A 22,581-nucleotide genomic window follows, 5' to 3' on the forward strand; every position below is an offset into this window, starting at 1 on the left:
ATAACATAGTTATAAATGGACTTTTTTTTCTTGTATAAACTTTACTTTTCTCCATTCAAAACTAGTATTTCTTCTCATGCTACTTTTCCATTGTTGTAACTGCAGAATGTTTGCTTTTGAAGCAGAGGATTGTGAAAGTCCATTTTAATGTTACAGAGTTCCTGTAAAATACTGTTAATATAATTTATTTCTTTATCTTTAGGGGTCCTATTGGGCAATAGACACCAATCCGAAGGAAGATGCGCTGCCTACTCGGCCAAAGAAGAGAGCACGATCTGTAGAACGGGTAAAAGCTCTTTATCACATATTTAGTTTGATGGGGTTATTATGTCAGAAATATAGATCTTAAAAGTTCATTTCCAGTAATACAGTAAGTATAACTGTAATGAAGGTAATATTTTATTTGGATAGCATTTTCTATTTTTTCAAAGCACTTTCAGACTTATTATTTGATCTCAACAACTCTTGAGTGAGGTGGGCAGTTTAGGAATTAAGTAAAAGGGGTTTTGTTTGTTTGTTTGTTTTGTAATTAGGGCACAGCTGTTGTTTAACTGAGGGAGAATCCAGGTCTCTTGAGTTTTAATTGGTACTCTTTACTCTGTGTCTACACCACTGAGGACTGGTTTTATATAACAAAACCGTTCCCTTTCACTGAAGATAATCGTTCTGATTATATTGAATTTTCCTGATTATCCTCAAAATGTTTTTTCCTGCTTCCAACCATGTAATAATTATTTTGTACACAGAGTCTCTAAGGACCTCAAGCTGAGTTTAAGTTGGGATTGGGTGAGCCATGAGGTATAGCAGCAACGGGATTTAGTCAGGCAGATTTATGGTGCCAGCAGAGGGAATTCAGTACTCCAGTTACTAAGCTCTGCAGAATTAGAAGTGAACTCTTAGGTCAGAACACTTTTTGGTTTTATACAAACCAAAATTTAAAAAGATAAAGTTTAGTATTGGTGGCATAGTCTTCTGGTAATAGAGTTTTAAGGCTGAGATACGTATGTAAAAATTTGAGAGGGAATGAATCTCACTTATTGCCTTCCATCTTTTGCTTTTTAAAACATATTGAGCACATGGACTTTAACTGTGTGAGAAAGTGGAGTATAAAATGTTTAGCATCTATTGCCAGATTTTAAAAGGAAGAGGAGAATCCACATTGTTTAACTCAGAGCATTAGCAAGGATGTATATCTTGAAGGGCTGAGGAATTGTGGTCTTCTCTGCCATTTGCTCTCTTCTTCTGAAGTTCCTGGAACTTGAATTATTTTTGGAAAATTGAATTCTTAGTTGGGTTGACAACTGGGCATTCCTTTTGGATATTAAGCCTGACTTTTTTTCTGTTGCTTTGTTTCATAGTTCTTAGAGCAATACTTCTTTATTTCTGAGAGCCCCCTTTTTTTCCTGAAGACCATATTGTCAGTTTTATAATGGAAGTCTATATAGAAATATAGAATTCTGATTACAGAATTATGTTTTATGTATGTTCTTGAATGTACATTTTGGACATATATTTTCTGTATTTATTTCCTGCTGTTTATCTTTTTATCTTTTAAGTTTAAAGCATGTAAAATCTTCAACAATTTGCCTTTGTAGTGTAGTTCCATAATATATCCAGTACCAGAGCCTTTCAGTTAGTATATTGATATTTATTTTGGCCTGAGCTATGTGTTGGTTGCTACTGTAGGAGAGAAACCTATAGAAAGAGAACAGCTGTAATCAGAGTATGTCTAAACAGGGAGACAGATATTGTTTAACAAACACTCTGAAAGATACTCTTCTTAAAAAACATAATTTTGTGTCCTGATAAACTGATATGTCTATTTTTTTTAGAGGCTTTGGGGGGGGTAGTATTTTTATTAGGACAGAGTTTGTATTTAAGTAACCATTGGGTTATCTAAGGAAATGCCTAAGATGGTCAAATAGTGAGTACGATTTTTAAACATTTAAAGTTTTGTCAAAAACGAAACATGACCCGTAACTTGAAACTTCAAAGGATTTTAAAATGCAGATGGTAAATATGTTGACGTCCCTAAAATTTCCTTATTAAATTTTTGAAATGTTACTTCTTTGTCCATGTGTAAATATCAGAGTTATATGTGAAACATCAAAGTATTTCACACATTTTTGAAGAGAGAAGAGCTTTTCATGTAAAGAGAAGCAATTTTTAAAAATGCAAGTAACAGTATCTTTATGTCTTAAATGAAAATTAAAGCCTGATTGTTATCTCCAGTCTAGTATTCTTAATGCAGTTGTCTGGACTGCCTTCCTGTTCCCTCCATTTACATGAACACAAACCCTTGTTCTCTCTTGGCCTTGTGGTAATCCTTTCTTTTTCTTAATCCTTGAATAATGTAAGTGCCTTTCATTTTCCTTTTTCTAATTTCTTTCATCCTGTTACCATGTTTTCTTTATTTATCATAAAGTAGACCTGAAGACCTAAAAAGAATTATTGATAAAGTTTAGCATGGTGAAGATGAGTGGGCTCCTTGACTAGGAGTCCTGTGTTTTTCTTCTGGCTTTACAATTTACTTCTTCTGTGACTTCTGGCACGTTGTTAGATTTTTTGAGCTTCAGTATTCTCAGCTATTTTAAAGGAAAAGATAAAAATCTTAAGAGCTGCTGTGGACTGAATGTTTGTGTTTCCCCCAAATTCTTATGTTGAAACCCTCATCCCAGTGTGATGGTATTTGGAGGTGAGGCCTTTGGTAGGTAATTGGATCAGGAATATGAAGCTCTCATAAATGGGATCAGTGCCCTTATAAGAATAGCCAGAGAGCTGGCTAGCTGTTTTCTAGCATGTGAGAATAGCAATGAAGATACCTGCAAGAAGGCTCTTACCAGAACCTGACCGTGCTGGCACCATGATCTTGGACTTCCAGCCTCCAGAACTGTGAAAAACAAATTTCTGTTGTTAATAAGCCACCCAGTTTATGGTATTCTGTTACAGCAACCTGAACTAAGATAACAGCATAATAATAATAATGATAATTGAGTTTATGTGCTAGATTTTTTCTTAAAGAATTTTATGTATATTAACTCATGTAATTTTTATAGTAACTTCAAATGATGAAACCGATAGGCACGGATGTTGTTATCCAAGGGTACAAAGGACAATAAGTACCAAGGCCAGGATTATGAACTCAGGTAGTCTGCCTTCAGAGTCTATGCTGTTTACAACTGCGTTATACTGCCACTAGTATTTGCTATGCTGAAGATCACAAGACTGAATTAGATTTCTTTTTATATATGCATATCTTATTGTGAGATAATGGGCCTTTATTTATTTTTGGATTTGAATACTAATTTTTTTCTTCAATGTTATTTAAATTTTTTTAAAATTGAAGTATAGTTGATATGTACTATTATATTAGTTTCTTGATATGCACTATTATATTAGTTTCAGGTGTATGACATAATGATTTAGTATTTTCATAGATTATACTCCATTTAAAGTTATTACAAAGTAATGGCTATATTCCCCTGTGCTGTACAATATATCCTCGTTGCTTATTTACTTTATACATAGTAGTTTCTATCTCTTAATCCCATACCCCTATCTTGCCCCTCCCCACTTCCCTCCCCTCACTGGTAACCACTAGCTTTTTCTCTGTATCTGTGAGTCTATTTCTGTTTTGTTGTATACATTCATTTTATTCTTTAGATTCAACATGTAAGTGATGACATAGAATATTTGACCTTTTTCACTAAGCATAATACCCTATGGGTTCATTCACATTGTTGCAAATGGCAGAATTTCATCATTATTATTATTTTTTATAAATTTATTTATTTTTAAAATTTATTTATTTTGGCTGCGTTGGGTCTTCGTTGCTGTGCGCGGGCTTTGTCTAGTTGCAGCGAGCAGGGGCTACTCTTAGTTGCAGTGCGCAGGCTTCTCATTGCAGTGGCTTCTCTTTGTTGTGGAGCACTGGCTCTAGGCACACGGGCTTCAGTAGTTTGGCATGCGGGCTCAGTAGTTGTGGCTTGCGGGCTCTAGAGCACAGGCTCAGTAGTTGTGGCTCATGGGCTTAGTTGCTCCGCAGCATGTGCGATCTTCCCGGACCAGGGCTCGAACCCGTGTCCCCTGCATTGGCAGGCGGATTCTTAACCACTGCACCATCACAGAAGTCCCTCATTCTTTTTTTTTTTTTTTTTTTGCGGTACGCAGGCCTCTCACTGTTGTGGCCTCTCCCGTTGCGGAGCACAGGCTCCGGACGCGCAGGCTCAGCGGCCATGGTTCACGGGCCCAGCCACTCTGTGGCATGTGGGATCTTCCCTGACCGGGGCACAAACCCGTGTCCCTTGCATCGGCAGGCGGACTCTCAACCACTGCGCCACCAGGGAAGCCCCCTCATTCTTTTTTATGGCTGAGTAATATTCCATTATACATAATACCTGTATGCATATATATATGATATATGTAAAATGGAGTATTTTATATATATATCTCCCACTTCTTTATCCATTCATCTATTGAGGGACAATTAGTTTGCTTCCATATCTTGACTATTGTAAATAATGCTGCTATGAACATTGGGGTGCGTATATCTTTTCAAATTAGTGTTTTTGTTTTCTTCAGATATATACCCAGGAGTGGAATCGCTGGATCATATGGTAGTTCTCTGTTTTAGTTTTCTGAGGAACTCCGTACTGTTTTCTATAGTGACTGCACCAATTTACAATCTCACCAGCAGCATTCTAGGGTTCCTTTTTTTCCCACATCCTTGCCAACATTTATTTGTAGACTTTCTGATGATAGTTATTTTGACAGGTGTGCAGTGATATCTCATTGTGGTTTTGATTTGTATTTCTCTGATTAGTGATGTTGAGCATTTTTTCATGTGCTTGTTGGCCATCTGTACATCTTTGGAAAAGTGTCTATTCAGGTCTTCTGCCCATTTTTTAATTGGGTTGTTTGTTTTTTTGATGTTGAGTTGTATGAGCTTGTTTATATATTTTGGGTATTAACCCCTTATTGGTCATATCATTTACAACTTTTTTCTCCCATATAGTAGGTGGTCTTTTCGTTTTGTTGATGGATCCTGTTTATTTTTTTAATTTTTGGCCTTAGGAGACAGATCCAAAATAATATTGCTATGATTTATCTCAAAGAATGTTTTGCCTGTGGTCTTTTCTAGGAGTTTTATGGTTTTTGATTTTATATTTAGGTCTTTAATCCATTTTGAGTTTATTTTTGCATATGATGTGAGGAAATGTTCTAATTTCATACTTTTTACATGTAGCTGTCCATTTTCCCAGCATCATTTATTGAAGAGACTCTTTTCTTTATTGTATATTCTTGTCTCCTTTGTTATAGATTAATTGACCATAAGTGTATGGATTTATTTCTGGGCTCTCTGTTCTGCTCCATTGATCTATGTGTCTGTTTTTGTCTCAGTACCATGCTGTTCTGATTACTCTAGCTTTGTAGTATAGTTTGAAGCCAGAGAGTGTAATTCTTGAGCTTTGTTCTTTTTTCTCAAGATTGCTTTGGCAATTCAAGATCTTTTGTGGTTCCATATAAATTTTAGGATTAGTTGTTCTACTTCTAAGAAAAATGTCATGGGTATTTGATAAGAATTGCATTAAGTCTGTAGGTTGCTTTGTAGTGTGACCATTTTACCAATATTAGTTCTTCCAATCCAGGAACACAGCATATCTTTCCATTTCTTTGTATCATCTTCAAACCTTCATCAATGTTTTACAGTTTTCAGAGTATAGGTATTTCACTTCCTTGGTTAAGTGTATTCCTAGGTGTTTTATTCTTTTTGATGCAATTTTAAATGGGGTTGTTTTCTTGCATTCTCTTTCTGAGAGTTCATTGTTAGTATATAGAAGAGCAATAGATTTCTGTATATTAATCTTGTATCTTACAACTGAATTCATTTATTCTAATAGTTTTTTTGCTGGAGACTTTAGGATTTTCTATGTATCGTATGATGTTATCTGCAAGTAGTGACAGTTCTACTTATTCCCTTCCAGTTTGGGTGCCTTGGTTTTTTTGTTTGCTTTTTCTTGTCTGCTTGCTGTGGCTAGGACTTCAGTACTGTGTGTAATAGAAGTGGCAAGAGTAGGCATTCTTTTCTTGTTCCTGATTTTAGAGGAAAGGCTTTCAGCTTTTCACTATTGAGTACGACGTTGGCTTTGAGTTTGTCATGCATGACCTTTTTATGCTGAGATATTTTCCCTCTATACCATCTTTGAAGAGAGATTTTATCATGAGTGGATTTGAATTTTGTCAAATGCTTTTATGTGTGTGTTTTTATATGTTGTTGAATTCGGTTTGCTAATATTTTGTTGAGTATTTTTGCATCTATATTCATCAGAGATATTGGCCTGTAATTTTCTCTTTTTGTAGTGTCTTTGTCTGGTTTTGGTTAATGGTCCTTGATTTTAAGAGACTCCCCCACATTTAATCTTCATATATATATAATTAAGTGTCATAAAAATGACAGAGCACATTACTAAGTAATTAATCAACATGTTAGATCAAACAGTGGTAACTAAAGTGACTCAAAATATCAATAGATAATGCTGCCCTGGAAAGGCCTATAGGAAGAGGAGTGAGACTTAGAATTTGATACAGAAGTGTAAGTTTTTGGCATGGGAAATAGCAAATGATGGGGGACTTCCCTGGGTCCAGTGGTTAAGACTCAGCGCTTCCACTGCAGGGGGGCACAGTTCATTGCTGGTCAGGGAACTAAGATCCCACACTGTTAAATAGAATGGTTTTGTTGTTTAAGTGATCCCCCACTGTGTGCCTTCCTTCTCTGAGGCTGAGTCTGAATGAGGGAGGGTTCAGTTAAAGGTATAAGTGAGCAGAGGAAGGAATGCAGTCTACATACTTATTCTTAGAATGAAAAAAAACATTTATTTCAATTGGGCAAGCATACTGAGTGTACATTAGGTGGGAGGCACTACATGTTGCCTCCAGGAGATATGTAGAAATAGAATTTCTTTTTAAAGCAGGAGAAATGCTACACAGTTAGAGTTGTAGACCAGAAAGTGTTTCATAAGGGGTTATTTTGATCAGAGATTTAGTTCTCTGTTTTTTACAGTACCATTGAGAGATAGTTTATGTACAATTAATTGAATGTTTAAAGTTTACAGTTTGAGGATTTTTGACATGTGAAGTTATTAGTAGTTGACACTGAACATTTCTGTCATACCCAAAAGTTTCCTCATGCCCCTTTGTAACATGTGCCTCCCTCCATTCTTATCCCCAGGCAACCTGATCTGGGGAGAATTGACATCTTAACAATATTATTTCAAGCCATGGAAGTGTTGTATCTTTCTATTAATTATGTCTTTAATTTCTCTCAGGAATGTTTTTTAGTTTTCAGTGTAGAGGACTTGGATGTTTCCAGTTAGATTTAATCCTGAATATTTTGGATTTGGATGCTATATATTTTAAAATCCAGTTGCTTGCTACTAGTAATAAAAATGTATTTAATTTTTGTATATTAAACTTGTATACTACAATCTTGTTAGTTCTAGTATTTTTTAAAGTTGCCTTGGGATTTTCTGTATAAACAATTATGTCATCTGCAAATAGACACTTTTCCTGTGCCTTTCCTTTCTCCTCCCCTGTCCCTTCCTAGAACCTTATTGCAGTGACCAAAATCTAGTACAGTGTTGACTAGAAGTGGTGAAAGTGGGCCTCCAGCCTTATTTCCATTCTTAGGAAGAAACTGTTCAGTCTTTCACCACTAAGTGTGACATAAGCTGTAGGGCTTTTGTGGATGCCATTTATCACGTTGAGGAAGTTCTCTAGTAAGCCCAGTTTGGTGAGAGTTTTTATCATGAATGGGTGTAGAATTCGTTAACTGCTGTTTCTGTACCATCGAAGTGGTTATATGGCTTTTCTTTATTCTGTTTGCATGTTGAATAACATTGATTGCATTTGGAACGTTAAACCTTGTATTCCTTGGATAAACCCTTACTGAGTCATGCTATATTATCCCTTTAATGTATTGCTGGATTCATTTTCTTAATATCTTAAGTGTTTTTGCATCTGTGTTCATGAAGGACATGGATTTATAATTTTCTTTCTTTGTAATGTCAGCTGAAAAAAAATGCACAACGTTAAAGTTGAGAATTATATTTTATTTGGTGGACTTGATAAGGGCTTAAGCCCTGGAGGCAGCTTCTCAGATAGCTTAGAGGGACTGCTCTGAGGAGGTAAGGGAGGAGCCAGGATATATAGTTTTTGCAACAAAAACCAGGTAGTTGGGACATCAAAAGATTACTGTTAATTAAAGAAAACTTGACATCTCAAGTTAATGAATTTAGTGCTTTTCTGTATATGGGAAGATGCAAGAGTCTGGGCTCATTGAAATCATTCCTTTGTTGTGCACCTTAACTATCTCGGGCTAGTGTCCTGTTTTTCTCCAGATTCACCTCAAGGTGCACATTTGAGGGTGGCTGATGGCTTGATGGCCTCAACATCCTTTGTTTACTGATATGGCTGGTGATATTTTTCATCTGCAGTAGTATCTGTCAGGTTTTGATGTTAGGGTTGTACTGGTCTCATAATACTGGTTGGGCCATTTTCCTTCTCTTTTCTGAAAAAGTTTCTGTAGTTTGGTATATCGTCCTTGAATGTTTGAGAAAATTCATCAGTGAAACCATCTGGACCTGAAGTTGTTTTTATGTGGGAAGGTTTTTGATATTTATTTGTTATGGGACTGTTCAAATTTTCTCTTTTTATTCCAGTTTTGGTAAATTGTATGCTTAAGAAATTTGTCCCTTTCATCTAAGTTGTTGAATTTATTGGTGTAAAGTGGATCATAATATTCTCTTCTAATATTTATAGAATCTGTAGTAATAAATCCTCTTTCATTTTTTGATATTGATGATTTGTTTTCTCTTTTTTTCTTCATTTGGTATAGCTAAAGGTTTGTTGATTTTGTTTGTCTTTTCAAAGAACTAGGTTTTGTCTTTAAAAATTTTTTTCTGTTGTTGGTTTTCTGTTTTATTTCTACTTTTATCTTTATCATTTACTTCTTTCTAGTTACCAGTTTTTCTTATTAATATTTCTAGCTTCTTCAGTTTCCAGCTTAAATAATTGATTTGAGACCTTTCCTCTTTTGTAATATAAGAATTCAAAGCTGTAGGTTTACCTCTAAGCACTGCTTTAACTGCATCTCACAAATTTTGGTATGTTGCATTTTCATTATCATTTAATTCAAAATATTAAAAAAATTCTCTTTTGAGTCTTCTCTGACCCATGAATTACTTTTTCCAAATATTCCAAATATTGGGTTTTCCTAGGTATCTTACTGTTTTATAATATATATTTTTTTTCATTTCAGTCTGTACATATTTATTGGGACTTGTGCTGGGACTCAGCATGTGCTGTATCTTGGTGAATGTCTGTGTGCACTTGAAAAGAGTATGTGTTCTACAGTTGTTCAATATAGTGTTCTCTAATATCAATTAGATCAAGGCATTTACTAATTTATTCGTGTTCTTTTTCTTTACTGATTTTTAATTGTTAGTTTTTGCTTCATATATCTTGAAGCTCTGTTATTAGTCTCGTTTGAAGTTGTGACTCTCGTAGGCTGCATTTAGCTTAGTCTTGCTTTTTTAACATCTTTTTGACAATCTCTGCCTTTTTATTGGAGTGTTTAGACCATCAACATTAATGCAGTTGTCACCGGCAAAATGGGTGATTTCCTCAGTTCTTGCCCTTGTTGAGGGAAAGAATTTAGTCGAGAAGGCATAGAACAGTTTTAAGTAGCAAGAGTGTTGTTAAGTAGAGCGAAAGTACACTCCTGAGAAAGGATGAAAGCGGGCTGTCTGGAAATGAGAAGCAGCCTCATGATGGGGTAGGGTTGGGTTTTTTAGAGTGGTGTTTCCTCCGTGTCTTGCATCATTTGACTGACAGCTTTAGGTTATATCACTTTTCTCTTAGTGCGCAGGTGCTTACTCATAAGCACCCAAGTGAAACCCACGGTAGGGGGGCGGGGATGCAAAAACTGTAATGCTAATTTATTACCTATAAAGCATAATGAACCCTATGTTACCTTGAGTCACCTTTTAGGTCTTGGTGTGCCTGCGCCAACCTGTGCTGGTGGTTTCATCTTGCTTGGTCCTGATATGGCTGGGAACCTAGTGGTGGTCCTTGACCACAGAGGGAGGACTCTGGGTGTGCTCCAATCACCAGTGTCCAGGTGGGGCAGGGAAAGATGAACCATCCAGGGTGGGGCGGGACCCCCTCCTGTCTGACTAGCTACCTAACATAATTATCGATATTGTTATTAATGTAATTAATGATACTGTTTTCTGTTTGATATCTCATAAGCAGGTAGGGGGTTCCCAGAGAAAGAGAACCAGACATGGCTTTCTTGACATAAGAAAAAGCATTTTTGGCCTAAGCCATTTTGTGATCTAAGCCTGGCCATAATGCTTGCTCTTGAACAGGTCTCAGTAATAATTATCTTTAAGAGAACAAAAGAACAAACTGTTAACAGTCATGAGAAGTGACAATAGCAAAGATAATAAATCAGTTGTAACATTCCCAGTTCTGTTTCAAAGGCTATCCCGAGTGCTTTCTTGGGCTGTTTTTGCAGAATTTAAACCCCTCTGGCAGGCGCTCAAGTACCAGATCAACTGGAACCTAAGGGAGGATGATGTTGACCTTTTCTGACCCTTCAGTCAAGTGACTTCAGTCAGTAAAGGTTGGACTCTCTGGCCCCACCCCCATCCCCTTCATGAATATGCATGTACCCTTAGCTTAAAACTTGCTTCACTTTTGCTGTTGGCAGAGACGCTGCTTTGGGAAAGATCCCCTTACTTGCTGCAAGTAATAAATCGTTCCTTCTCCCACTCTTTGCCTTGGTTGTGTCTTTTAGCTCTACACCCACCAAGAGGCGAACCCAGTTTTTCTGGTAACACTCTGTATTTTTAGTTCCTTTTTTCCACTTTTCTTGCCTTTTAGATTGTTTGGATATATTTTTGTATTCTTATCTACTGGCTTTTTAGGTATACCTCTTTTTATATTTATATATTGGGATTTCAGTATATATTCCTAACCTTCTGCAGTCTATTCAGAGTTAATATTGTACATATAAAATGTAGAGATCTTCCAATCATATATGTCTCCTTTGTCCCTTTCCTCACCATTCCCCATAATATTACATCTGTGTATACTGATAATCTTAGAAGACAGTGTTATAAGTTTTGCCTTAAATAAAGATAACGTGATTTTTAAAACCTAAGAGAAAACAGTGGTGTTTTAAATTTACATAGATATTTACCATTTCTGGTGCTTTCATTCCTCAAGGTCCAAGTTTCCCTCTGCTATAATTTCCCTTTAGCCTAATGAACTTTCTTATGTTGTAGATCTCCTGGCAACAAATTCTCTTAGTTTTCCTTTTCTGAAAATGTGCCTTCCTAAATAATATTTTTGTTAGATATACAGCCTAGGTATTTTTTTTTCCTTTCAGTATTTCAACGATATTCACTGTCTAATGACCTCCATTATTTTTATGAGAAATTCAGACATTTTCCAATCAATGTTTTTTCTTTATGTGATATGCCATTATTCTCTGCCTGCTTTCTACCTTTATTTTTCAACAGTTCAGTTATGATATATCCAAGTGTGATTTTTCTTTTAATTTATCCTGATGGAGGTTTACTGAGCTTCTTGGATCTGTAAATTTGTCTTTCAGTAAATTTCTGAAGTGTTCAGTCATCATTTCTTCCATATTTTTTCCTGCTGTTTTCTCTCTTTTCTGTCCTTCTGGAACTCATATATACATGCTAGGCCTTTTGAGATTATCCCATAGCTTTCTGAGGCTTTTTCTTTTTTTCTCTCTTTTTTAAAAAGAATCAGTCTTTTCGCTTTTTAGATTGGATTATTTCTGTTGATCTGCCTTTGAGTTCACTGATTCTTTCCTCTTTAATCTCCATTCTGATATTAAGTCTATCCGTTGACTTTTAAAATTCAGATATTATATTTTTCATTGGTAAATTTTGTTCTTTTTATATTTTTTTGTATTTCTCCACTGATATTTCTATTATTATGTTATTTTCATTCAGATTTTTTCTCCTTTTTATCACTGAGCATAATTATAATAGCTACTTTAAAATCCTTTTCTCGTAGTTCCAACATCTTAGTCTTCTTGTGGTGGGCTTCTGTAGATTATCTTTTCTCTTGAGAATGGGTTTCATTTTTCTATTACTTATATATCAGGTAATTTTGGATTGTATCCTGGACATTATGAATGTTATAGAGACTCTGGGTTCTGTTATAATCTTCTGTAAAATATTGGTATTTTTATTTTAGCTGGCAGTTAACCATGTTAGACTCAAACTGTAAGTTCTCTCTCACCGTCTGTGGGCAGTGGTTCCAATTTCAATTTGATTCTTTAAGCTTCTGCCTTATTCTAATCTGCATATGCATGGTTCAGGGGTCAGCCTGAGACTTTTGCAGTGTTTCGTATACAGTTTTAGGGGATCTCTTTTGACTTTATCCCCTGTGGGATTCCTTTCTCTCTTTAGTAGCTGGTTGTGTTTACCTGGGCTCTTTTCCCTAGTTCCTACTGACAGAAAGACAATTTTAGCTGCTCATACTCTGCATCTACTGCCTGACCTTGGGAAAAAGCTACAGCAAAACAGGAAATTCAAGCAGGTCTCTCCCAAATTTTGCCTTCTCTCCACAATCTGCCTGTTTTATTTATCCATCAGACTCCTCAGCTAGTTGTCATCCCATGTCCCTTACCGCTTCCCCCACCCCAAATTGGTAGTTATCAGCAGAAGGTAGGTGTCACACTACCGTTCTGGAAGTAGAAACTGAATGAGTAGGATTTTGACATGAGGTATGAGGAAACTCCAGAAATGATCTTTCATAAGCTGAGTGATGCCACCTAGATTAGATTCATTGATACTTTTCTTTGTCCAGAATTTGGGTTTTGGCTGCAGTAATAACAGTTATTCAAATACATTTTGGGATCTGTAGATTGCAAGTTAAATTAACTTTCCTAATCAGGCTACTTGTCTATTAATAACATCAAATCAGTGTATCTACAAATAAAAATATATACCATACTATTGAGCATATCAGTGCATGTAAAGAGAATGTCCTTTATTCTCTTGTTTTTTTGGTTTTTCTCTTACACTGTATTTTATTTTTACAAGAGATAAATAAACTGACACCAAGCATTGTAAATGGATGACCACAACAAAAGCAACAATGATTGCAATTACCAAACACGAAACACACTCATACTATGTCATAATATTGACATTCAGTCCAGTAATCCTCCACTGTAACAGCTCCTTTACTTTGCAGTGAAAATTGATTTGTATATTTTTTTGCCTCTGAGTCCTTGTGGGATTTTTTTTTTAAACAAAGTCACAAAAATTATAATCATCCTCATCAGTTCACTCAGTCCCATGTAATTAATTTTTTTTATCTTGATCTTTTGTTAGCACTTTTATGAGTTCATCAGTTTTCTATTAGAGTTCTGAAAATGCTTATTCATTCAGTTCAGCAGTATAGTCAGTTACCAGAAACCTGTACTTGTCAGAGTTTTTTCCATGAATTCCTTGAAGATGAAACCCTTTTATAGGAACATTTTTGCAAAAGCATCAGCGTACACCCAGAACTGTCTGTAAATGACAAGACTTAAAAATGACCACGGTTAAAGATTTGATGAAAGTTCATAATAATGCAATTGACAAGGAAATTTAGTTATTTCTGAGATATACATCTTAAAGTAATAACTAGAATTATGACTTATAACATTATACCAGAACATATAAAATTTTTAGAAATTTCATGTAATGTATGAAACATTTATATTAACATATTTCCATACAAATAACCCAAAGAAAGTTTAGTATTAGTTGTTTTTTTTTGTTTGTATTTCTATATTGCAGGTTCTTATTAGTCATCAGTTTTATACACATCAGTGTATACATGTCAATCCCAATCACCCAATTCAGCACACCACCGTCCCCACCCCACCGTGGTTTTCCCCCCTTGGTGTCGATACGTTTGTTCTCTATATCAGTGTCTCAACTTCTGCCCTGCAAACCGGTTCATCTATACCATTTTTCTAGGTTCCACATACATGCGTTAATATACGATATTTGTTTTTCTCTTTCTGACTTACTTCACTCTGTATGACAGTCTGTAGATCCATCCACATCTCAACAAATGACTCAATTTCGTTCCTTTTTATGGCTGAGTAATATTCCATTATATATATGTACCACAACTTCTTTATCCGTTAGTCTGTCGATGGGCATTTAGGTTGCTTCCATGACCTAGCTATTGTAAATAGTGCTGCAGTGAACATTGCGGTGCATGTGTCTTTTTGAATTATGGTTTTCTCTGGGTATATGCCCAGTAGTGGGATTGCTGGATCATATGGTAATTCTATTTTTAGTTTTTTAAGGAACCTCCATACTGTTCTCCATAATGGCTGTATCGATTTACATTCCCACCAACAGTGCAAGAGGGTTCCCTTTTCTCCACCACAGCCTCGCCAGCATTTGTTGTTCGTAGATTTTCTGATGATGCCCATTCTAACTGGTGTGAGGTGCTACCTCATTGTAGTTTTGATTTGCATTTCTCTAATAGTTAGTGATGTTGAGCAGCTTTTCATGTGCTTCTTGGCCATCTGTATGTCTTCTTTAGCGAAATGTCTGTTTAGGTCTTCTGCCCATTTTTGGATTGGGTTGTTTGTTTCTTTAATATTGAGCTGCATGAGCTGTTTATATATTTTGGAAATTAATCCTTTGTCCGTTGATTCGTTTGCAAATATTTTCTCCCATTCTGTAGGTTGTCTTTTCGTCTTGTTTATGGTTTCCTTTGCTGTGCAAAAGCTTTGAAGTTTCATTAGGTCCCATTTGTTTATTTTTGTTTTTATTTCCATTACTCTAGGAGGTGGATCAAAAAAGGTCTTGCTGTGATTTATGTCAAAGAGTGTTCTTCCTATGTTTTCCTCTAAGAGTTTTATAGTGTCCGCTCTTACATTTAGGTCTCGAATCCATTTTGAGTTTATTTTTGTATATGGTGTTAGGGAGTGTTCTAATTTCATTCTTTTACATGTAGCTGTCCAGTTTTCCCAGCACCACTTACTGAAGACGCTGTCTTTTCTTCATTGTATATCTTTGCCTCCTTTGTCATAGGTTAGTTGACCATAGGTGCATGGGTTTATCTCTGGGCTTTCTATCTTGTTCCATTGATCTATGTTTCTGTTTTTGTGCCAGTACCATATTGTCTTGATTACTGTAGCTTTGTAGTATAGTCTGAAGTCAGGGAGTCTGATTCCTCCAGCTTCATTTTTTTCTCTCAAGACTGCTTTGGCTACTCAGGGTTTTTTGTGTCTTGATACAAATTTTAAGATGATTTGTTCTAGTTCCGTAAAAAATGCCATTGGTAATTTGATAGGGATTGCATTGAATCTGTAGATTGCTTTGGGTAGTATAGTCATTTTCACAGTATTGATTCTTCCAATCCAATAACATGGTATGTCTCTCCATCTGTTGGTACCAATTTAATTTCTTTCATCAATGTCTAAAGTTTTCTGCATACAGGTCTTCTGTCTCCCTAGGTAGGTTTATTCCGAGGTATTTTATTCTTTTTGTTTCAATGGTAAATGGGAATGTTTCCATAATTTCTGTTTCAGATTTTTCATCATTAGTGTATAGGAATGCAAGAGATATCTGTGCATTAATTTTGTATCCTGCAGCTTTACCAAATTCATTGATTAGCTCTACTAGTTTTCTGGTGGCATTTTTAGGATTCTCTATGTATAGTATCATGTCATCTGCAAAAGTGACAGTTTTACTTCTTCTTTTCCAATTTGTATTCCTTTTATTTCCTTCTCTTCTCTGATTGCCATGACTAGGACTTCCAAAACTATGTTGAATAATAGTGGTGAGAGTGGACATCCTTGTCTCGTTCCTGATCTTAGAGGAAATACTTTCAGTTTTTCACCATTGAGAGTGATGTTTGCTGTGGGTTTGTCGTATATGGCCTTTATTATGTTGAGGTAGGTTCCCTCTCTGCCTGCTTTCTGGAGAGTTTTTATCACAAATGGGTGTTGAACTTTGTCAAAAGCTTTTTCCACATCTATTGAGATGATCATATGGTTTTTATTCTGCAGTTTGTTAATATGGTGTATCACATTGATTGATTTGCATATATTGAAGAATCCTTGCATCCCTGGGATAAATCCCACTTGATCGTGATGTATGATCCTTTTAATGTGTCGTTGGATTCTGTTTGCTAGTATTTTGTTGAGGATTTTTGCATCTGTATTCATCAGTGATATTGGTCTGTAATTTCCTTTTTTTGTAGTGTCTTTGTCTGGTTTTGGTACCAGGGTGATGGTGGCCTCATAGAATGAGTTTGGGAGTGTTCCTTCCTCTGCAGTTTTTTGGAAGAGTTTGAGAAGGATGGGTGTTAGATCATCTCTAAATGTTTGGTAGAATTCACCTGTGAAGCCGTCTGGTCCTGGACTTTTGTTTGTTGGAAGATTTTTAATCACAGTTTCAATTTCATTACTTGTGATTGGTCTGTTCATATTTTCTATTTCTTCCTGGTTCAGTCTTGCAAGATTATACCTTTCTAAGAATTTGTCCATGTCTTTCAGGTTGTGCATTTTATTGGCATAGAGGTGCTTGTGGTAGTCTCTTAGGATGCTTTGTATTTCTGCAGTGTCTGTTGTAACTTCTCCTTTTCATTTCTAATTTTATTGATTTGAGTCCTCTTCCTCTTTTTCTTGATGAGTCTGGCTAATGGTTTATTAATTTTGTTTATCTTCTCAAAGAACCAGCTTTTAGTTTTATTGATCTTTGCTATTGTTTTCTGTGTTTCTATTTCATTTATTTCTGCTCTGATCTTTATGATTTCTTTCCTTCTGCTAACTTTGGGTTTTGTTTGTTCTTCTTTCTCTTGTTCCTTTAGGTGTAACGTTAGATTGTTTACTTGAGATTTTTCTTGTTTCTTGAGGTAGGCTTGTATAGCTATAAACTTCCCTCTTAGAACTGCTTTTGCTGCATCCCATAGGTTTTGGATCATTGTGTTTTCATTGTCATTTGTCTCTAGGTAATCTTTGATTTTCTCTTCGATTTCTTCAGTCTTCTCTTGGTTATTTAGTAGCGTATTGTTTACCCTCCATGTGTTTGTGTTTTTTCCTTGTAATTCATTCCTAATCTCATAGTGTTGTGGTCAGAGAAGATGCTTGACATGATTTCAATTTTCTTAAATTTACTGAGGCTTGATTTGTGACCCAGGATGTGATCTGTCCTGGAGAATGTTCCGTGTGCACTTGAGAAGAAAGTGTAATTTGCTGTTTTGGGATGGAATGTCCTATAAATATCAATTAAATCTATCTGGTCTATTGTGTCATTTAAAGCTTCTGTTTCCTTATTTATTTTCATTTTGGATGATCTGTCCGTTGATGTAAGTGAGGTGTTAAAGTCCCCCACCATTATTGTTTTACTGTCAATTCCCTCTTTTAGAGCTGTTAGCAGTTGCCTTATGTATTGAGGTGCTCCTATGTTGGGTGCATATATATTTATAATTGTTATATCTTCTTCTTGGATTGATCCCTTGATCATTATGTAGTGTCCTTCCTTGTCTTTTGTAACAGTCTTTATTTTTTATTATTATTTTTTTCCGGTACACGGGCCTCTCACTGTTGTGGCCTCTCCCGTTGCGGAGCACAGGCTCCGGACGCGCAGGCTCAGCAGCCATGGCTCACAGGCCCAGCCGCTCTGTGGCATGTGGGATCTTCCCGGACCAGGGCACGAACCCGTGTCCCCTGCATCAGCAGGTGGACTCTCAACCACTGCGCCACCAGGGAAGCCCACAGTCTTTATTTTAAAGTCTGTTTTATCTGATACGAATATAGCTACTCCAACTTTCTTTTGATTTGCATTTGTATGGAATATCTTTTTCCATCCCCTCACTTTCAGTCTGTATGTGTCCCTAGGTCTGAACTGGGCTTCTTGTAGACAGCATATAGATGGGTCTTGTTTTTGTGTCCATTCAGCAAGCCTGTGTCTTTTGGTTGGAGCCTTTAATCCATTCACATTTAAGGTAATTATTTATATGTATGTTCCTATGACCATTTTCTTAATTGTTTTGGGTTTGTTTTTGTAGGTCCTTTTCTTCTCTTGTGTTTCCCACTTAGAGAAGTTCCTTTAGTGTTTGTTTTAAAGCTGGTTTGGTGGTGCTGAATTCTCTTAGCTTTTGCTTGTCTGTAAAGCTTTTGATTTCTCCATCGAATCTGAATGAGATCCTTGCCTGGTAGAGTAATCTTGGTTGTAGGTTCTTCCCTTTCATCACTTTAAGTGTATCATGCCACTCCCTTCTGGCTTGGTAGAGTTTCTGCTGAGAAATCAGCTCTTAACATTATGGGAGTTCCCTTGTATGTTATTTGTCGTTTTTCCGTTGCTGCTTTCAATAATTTTTCTTTGTCTTTAATTTTTGCCAATTTGATTACTGTGTGTCTCGGCATTTTTCTCCTTGAGTTTACCCTGTGTGGGACTCACTGCACTTCCAGGAGTTGGGTGGCTGTTTGCTTTCCCATGTTAGGGAAGTTTTCGACTATAATCTCTTCAAATATTTTCTCGGGTCCTTTCTCTCTCTTCTCCTTCTGGGACCCCTATAATGCGAATGTTGTTGAGTTTAATGTTGTCCTAGAGCTCTCTTAGGCTTTCTTCATTTCTTTTCATTCTTTTTTCTTTATTCTGTTCTGCAGCAGTGAATTCCACCATTCTGTCTTCCAGGTCACTTATCCATTCTTCTGCCTCAGGTATTCTGCTATTGATTCCTTCTAATGTAATTTTCATTTCAGTTATTGTATTGTTCATCTCTGTTTTTTTGTTCTTTAATTCTTCTAGGTTTTTGTTAAACATGTCTTGCTTCTTCTCGATCTTTGCCTCCATTCTTTTTCCGAGGTCCTGGATCATCTTCACTATCATTATTCTGAATCCTTTTTCTGGAAGGTTGCCTATCTCCACTTCATTTAGTTTTTTTTCTGTGGTTTTATCTTGTTTCTTCGTCTGGTACATAACCCTCTGCCTTTTCATCTTGTCTGTCTTTCTGTGAATGTCTTTTATTCTCTTGATTGTACCAGATTTTTAGTGTCCATGAAGAATATCTAATTAAAAGATTTTCTAGCTAAAGCTGTGAATCTGGTCTTGTGGGAATGCAGTGCCGCATACCAAAGCTGTCTCCTTTTTCATTAATCACCATTGAATATTCCTCTCTATCAGTAGGTTCTCAGCATCAGTAGTATATACATGTTAGTAGTCATCATAGAAGCCAGCACTTGCTGTGCATTTCAGGTACTATGCTAAGTGCTTTACATGAATTATTTCATTAATGCTCTTTACAGACCTCTAAAGGAAGTGGCATAATCCTCTTATACATGAGGAAAAGAGTACAAAGGTTGAGTAATTTGCATGAAATCACACAACACAGGCTTGCTTCTTGTTACCAGTGGGGAGGAGTGAGAATTAGATAGTGAACCAGTAGTCTGGAGCGAGATGACTGAGTTGAGTTAGAGGAACATGAGATTTGCAGGTTTCTAAAGTAATCTTTTGTGTTAATTTAGCTAAATTAGCTGGCACCAAAGTTGGGGCATAAATTGTAGCTAAATTGGCAGACACCAAAGTTGGGGCATAGACAGAGCTGTCTTTGTAGTTCTTCCATTTGTATTTCTGAAGTGCTTTTCCATGTTCACCTAACTCTCAGTGTGTACCCAGCACGTAAGTACTAGATTCTACCTTCTTGGGGTGACCCTTGTCTTTTCCTTTTTTCAAGATGTCTGTTCCCTACCCTCTTGGATTATCTGATGAAAGAAATTCATGCCAAGGGATTAAGTGATAAATAAATCAACCTTAGAAATGTTTTTCAGTGAAATTACTGTTTCTTTTGAGAGAGAGAAAGGAGTTGTCACAATCTATATCCAGAATTCTAAATGTAGAAAACCTATATTGATTTTTGACACCCATGTTAGCTTTGTAAACAATGTATATGAAATTGTGTTATTTAGGATATTGTTCAGTTGCATTAACAGACAAAGGAAGAGAAAACTACATCTGAAAGGCTTAAACCAGAGAGATTTATTTCTCTCTTAGGTTAAAGTCCAAGCTGAGAGGTGAATCAGATGGATAACCAGCTCTGTTCCACAAGGTCATTCAGATGTTTCCTTCTAATCTTATCTTTATGGTGTTCCCCAGGGTATTACCCTCAGCTTTCTGGTTATGCAGGATCACCACCAGCACATCTGTGTCACAGGCCTGCAATAAGAGGGAAAGAGGATGGAGGGCAAGCAAGTTCCTTTCAAAGACATGACCCAGAAGTTGCACACATCACTCTTCCTCACATCCCATTTGTTGCACCTTAATCACATGGCTACAGCTAGCTGCAAATGAGTCTGGAAAAGGTGGTCTTTAGCTGGCTAGAGATGCATTGATAACTACAGGGATCTATTGCTAAAAGGGAGAAGAGGGGAGAATGAGTGTTACCCGATTATTAGTCGTCTCCACCCCAGAAGTTTATCTCTAATTTTTGCAAACCTATCCCACAGCCAGTTAAAAGAGTTGGTAAGGAGTAGCCATACCAATGGACTTGGTGATTATCAGGTTAGTAGCATAATAAAATATAGTAGAAGAGAATTCAGTAATGATTTTAAGTTTATTTTCAGAAACAAAGCACAAAACTGGATGTTGGAGAATTTGATGAAATAACTTAAAATTGTGTTAAAGTTGGTGGTTTTATGAGCTAATAATTATTTATTTTGTTCTTGTATTTTAGGCCTCAACTCCATATAGCATAGATTCAGATTCTTTGGGAATGGAGTGTATTATTTCGGGAAGTGCCTCTCCAACTCTGGCAATCAACACTGTGACTAACAAAGTAATTCTATTTTTTGAACACTTTTGAAATGTCATTGAGTAATACATTTAATTTGCTTTTATAGTAACAGTAGATTTCTGTATGGTTGAATTTAAAGATGATATAAATTTGACCAAACCATACATGGCAGTTTGAAAGCTGAATCCACAATGCTTTTAGCTTTACACAAGTTAGAGGTAAATAAATAATTCTCTAGAAAAATTGGAAGATGCTTATTGGGAAGCTCTATATTAAATCTAAATTCTTGACACTACCAATCCCATTGAATTTTTGAGTCCAGCATTTTATTGAATCAATTTGTTTCAAAATCATTGATTACCCCTCTAAATATGTGATTTAAAAAGAGATTGACAAATAACCAGGGCGTCAACAGAATCCAGTAAAGTAAATAATTCAGACAAACTCAGAGTCCATTAGAACGGTGGTCAACCTCTTTCATGATATTCAAGTCTAGGTACATACCCAGAAGTGTAGTATGTGGTAGTCTGCTGCAGTATTTGTTTTGTTTTTGTTATTGAAGCAAGGGTCAGAACTTTGTGCTAACTCATTAGATACCTAGTAGGGTACAAATATCTCTTCTTTACAAGGTAATTTCTTAATCTCATATCTCAAAACCCTAAAAAGGCTCTGGGAGGTTCATAAAATATCTCAGTTCTGTGCATCTATTTCCTCCCTTACTAGACCATCATGAGCACCTTGAAGCCGTAATATTTCTCACTCTTGTACTCATACGGTCTGTCAGTCTTGCTTTTACCCTCTCCCCATCTCCCTTGCTTTCAGTTGCTCTTTTTTTTTGTTTTAAATCTCACTCTTCTACTTTCTTGTGCACACACATAAAACACAAACATGTATACATACTCAGTTGCACTAATATACGTAGTATCTTTGTATTGATAAAAGGTATTGAATAAGCAGATAGAAGACAGATTATAATCAGAGTTACTAATCAGAATTCCAATTTAGATAGGAAACTGGCAACTGAGGTGTAAAGTGATAATTTTTCCCAAATAGCAATACATGGACTGATTCCATCAGAATCACTTGAGGGAGGGGTGGGGTTGTTAGTGTGTACGTGTGTTTGGTGGTGGTAGTAATTCCCAGATCCCATTGCAGTCCTACCAAATCAGTTACTTTATCCTTGTGGGTAGGGCCCAGGAATCTGTACTTTTAAAAATCATCCATAATGATACCTAGCTAGACTTGAGAATTTCCAGTGAAATAGATGGGTTGGAATCAGAGGTATCCAGTACTGCTCTTTGCGATAGTCCAAGCAGGAGATACTGAGGCCTAAACATAGACAGTTGTGGCTATTAGGAAACAATTAGAAAGTAGTAATGCTGGGACTTTGTGACTAAATAAAGAAACTGGAGTTTTGGGACTTCTGCTTTCAGATATGATAGAATAGCTAGTATCGGATTAACCCTTCTCCCTATCTATATAAAATTACCACCCTGCCCACCAATAAAAAAGAAAGGCATTGGAGAAAAAGACAAGCAGGACTTAAGAAGCAAAGATCTCAGAAAAAAGGGAAGCACATTGAGATAAGCCCTACATGTTTTCCCTGGGGACATTTCCCACTTCTCAGTGCATGGCATAGAGGCTGCACAGAAAGCTACAACCTAGAGCAGTCACTGAGCTAGGGATGTAAAAATGAGAGTATGAGGCTACCAAAGAGCCAGGGCTTAA

General features: G+C 36.3%; 1 protein-coding gene and 1 long non-coding RNA gene across 7 annotated transcripts in view; one reads left to right on the forward strand and one right to left on the reverse strand.

Annotated features, from left to right (window-relative positions):
* LOC125961419 (uncharacterized) overlaps positions 1-22,581 on the reverse strand; it is a 208,657-nt gene that overhangs the window by 117,605 nt on the left and 68,471 nt on the right. The window lies entirely within an intron of this gene.
* Positions 1-22,581, forward strand: part of FOXJ3 (forkhead box J3) — a 130,821-nt gene that overhangs the window by 74,645 nt on the left and 33,595 nt on the right. For 4 of the 6 annotated variants that reach the window (XM_012531833.3, XM_033421976.2, XM_049699140.1 and 1 more), the window contains 2 exons: positions 203-286; positions 20,794-20,895. In XM_012531833.3, coding sequence (XP_012387287.2) covers positions 203-286; positions 20,794-20,895 — 186 coding nt within the window. The remainder of the gene's footprint in view (positions 1-202; positions 287-20,793; positions 20,896-22,581) is intronic. The other 2 variants (XM_033421975.2, XM_033421977.2) reach the window with 1 other exon arrangement.

The sequence above is a fragment of the Orcinus orca genome, chromosome 1 (genome assembly GCF_937001465.1).
Source record: "Orcinus orca chromosome 1, mOrcOrc1.1, whole genome shotgun sequence".
NCBI classification, from domain to species: domain Eukaryota; kingdom Metazoa; phylum Chordata; class Mammalia; order Artiodactyla; family Delphinidae; genus Orcinus; species Orcinus orca.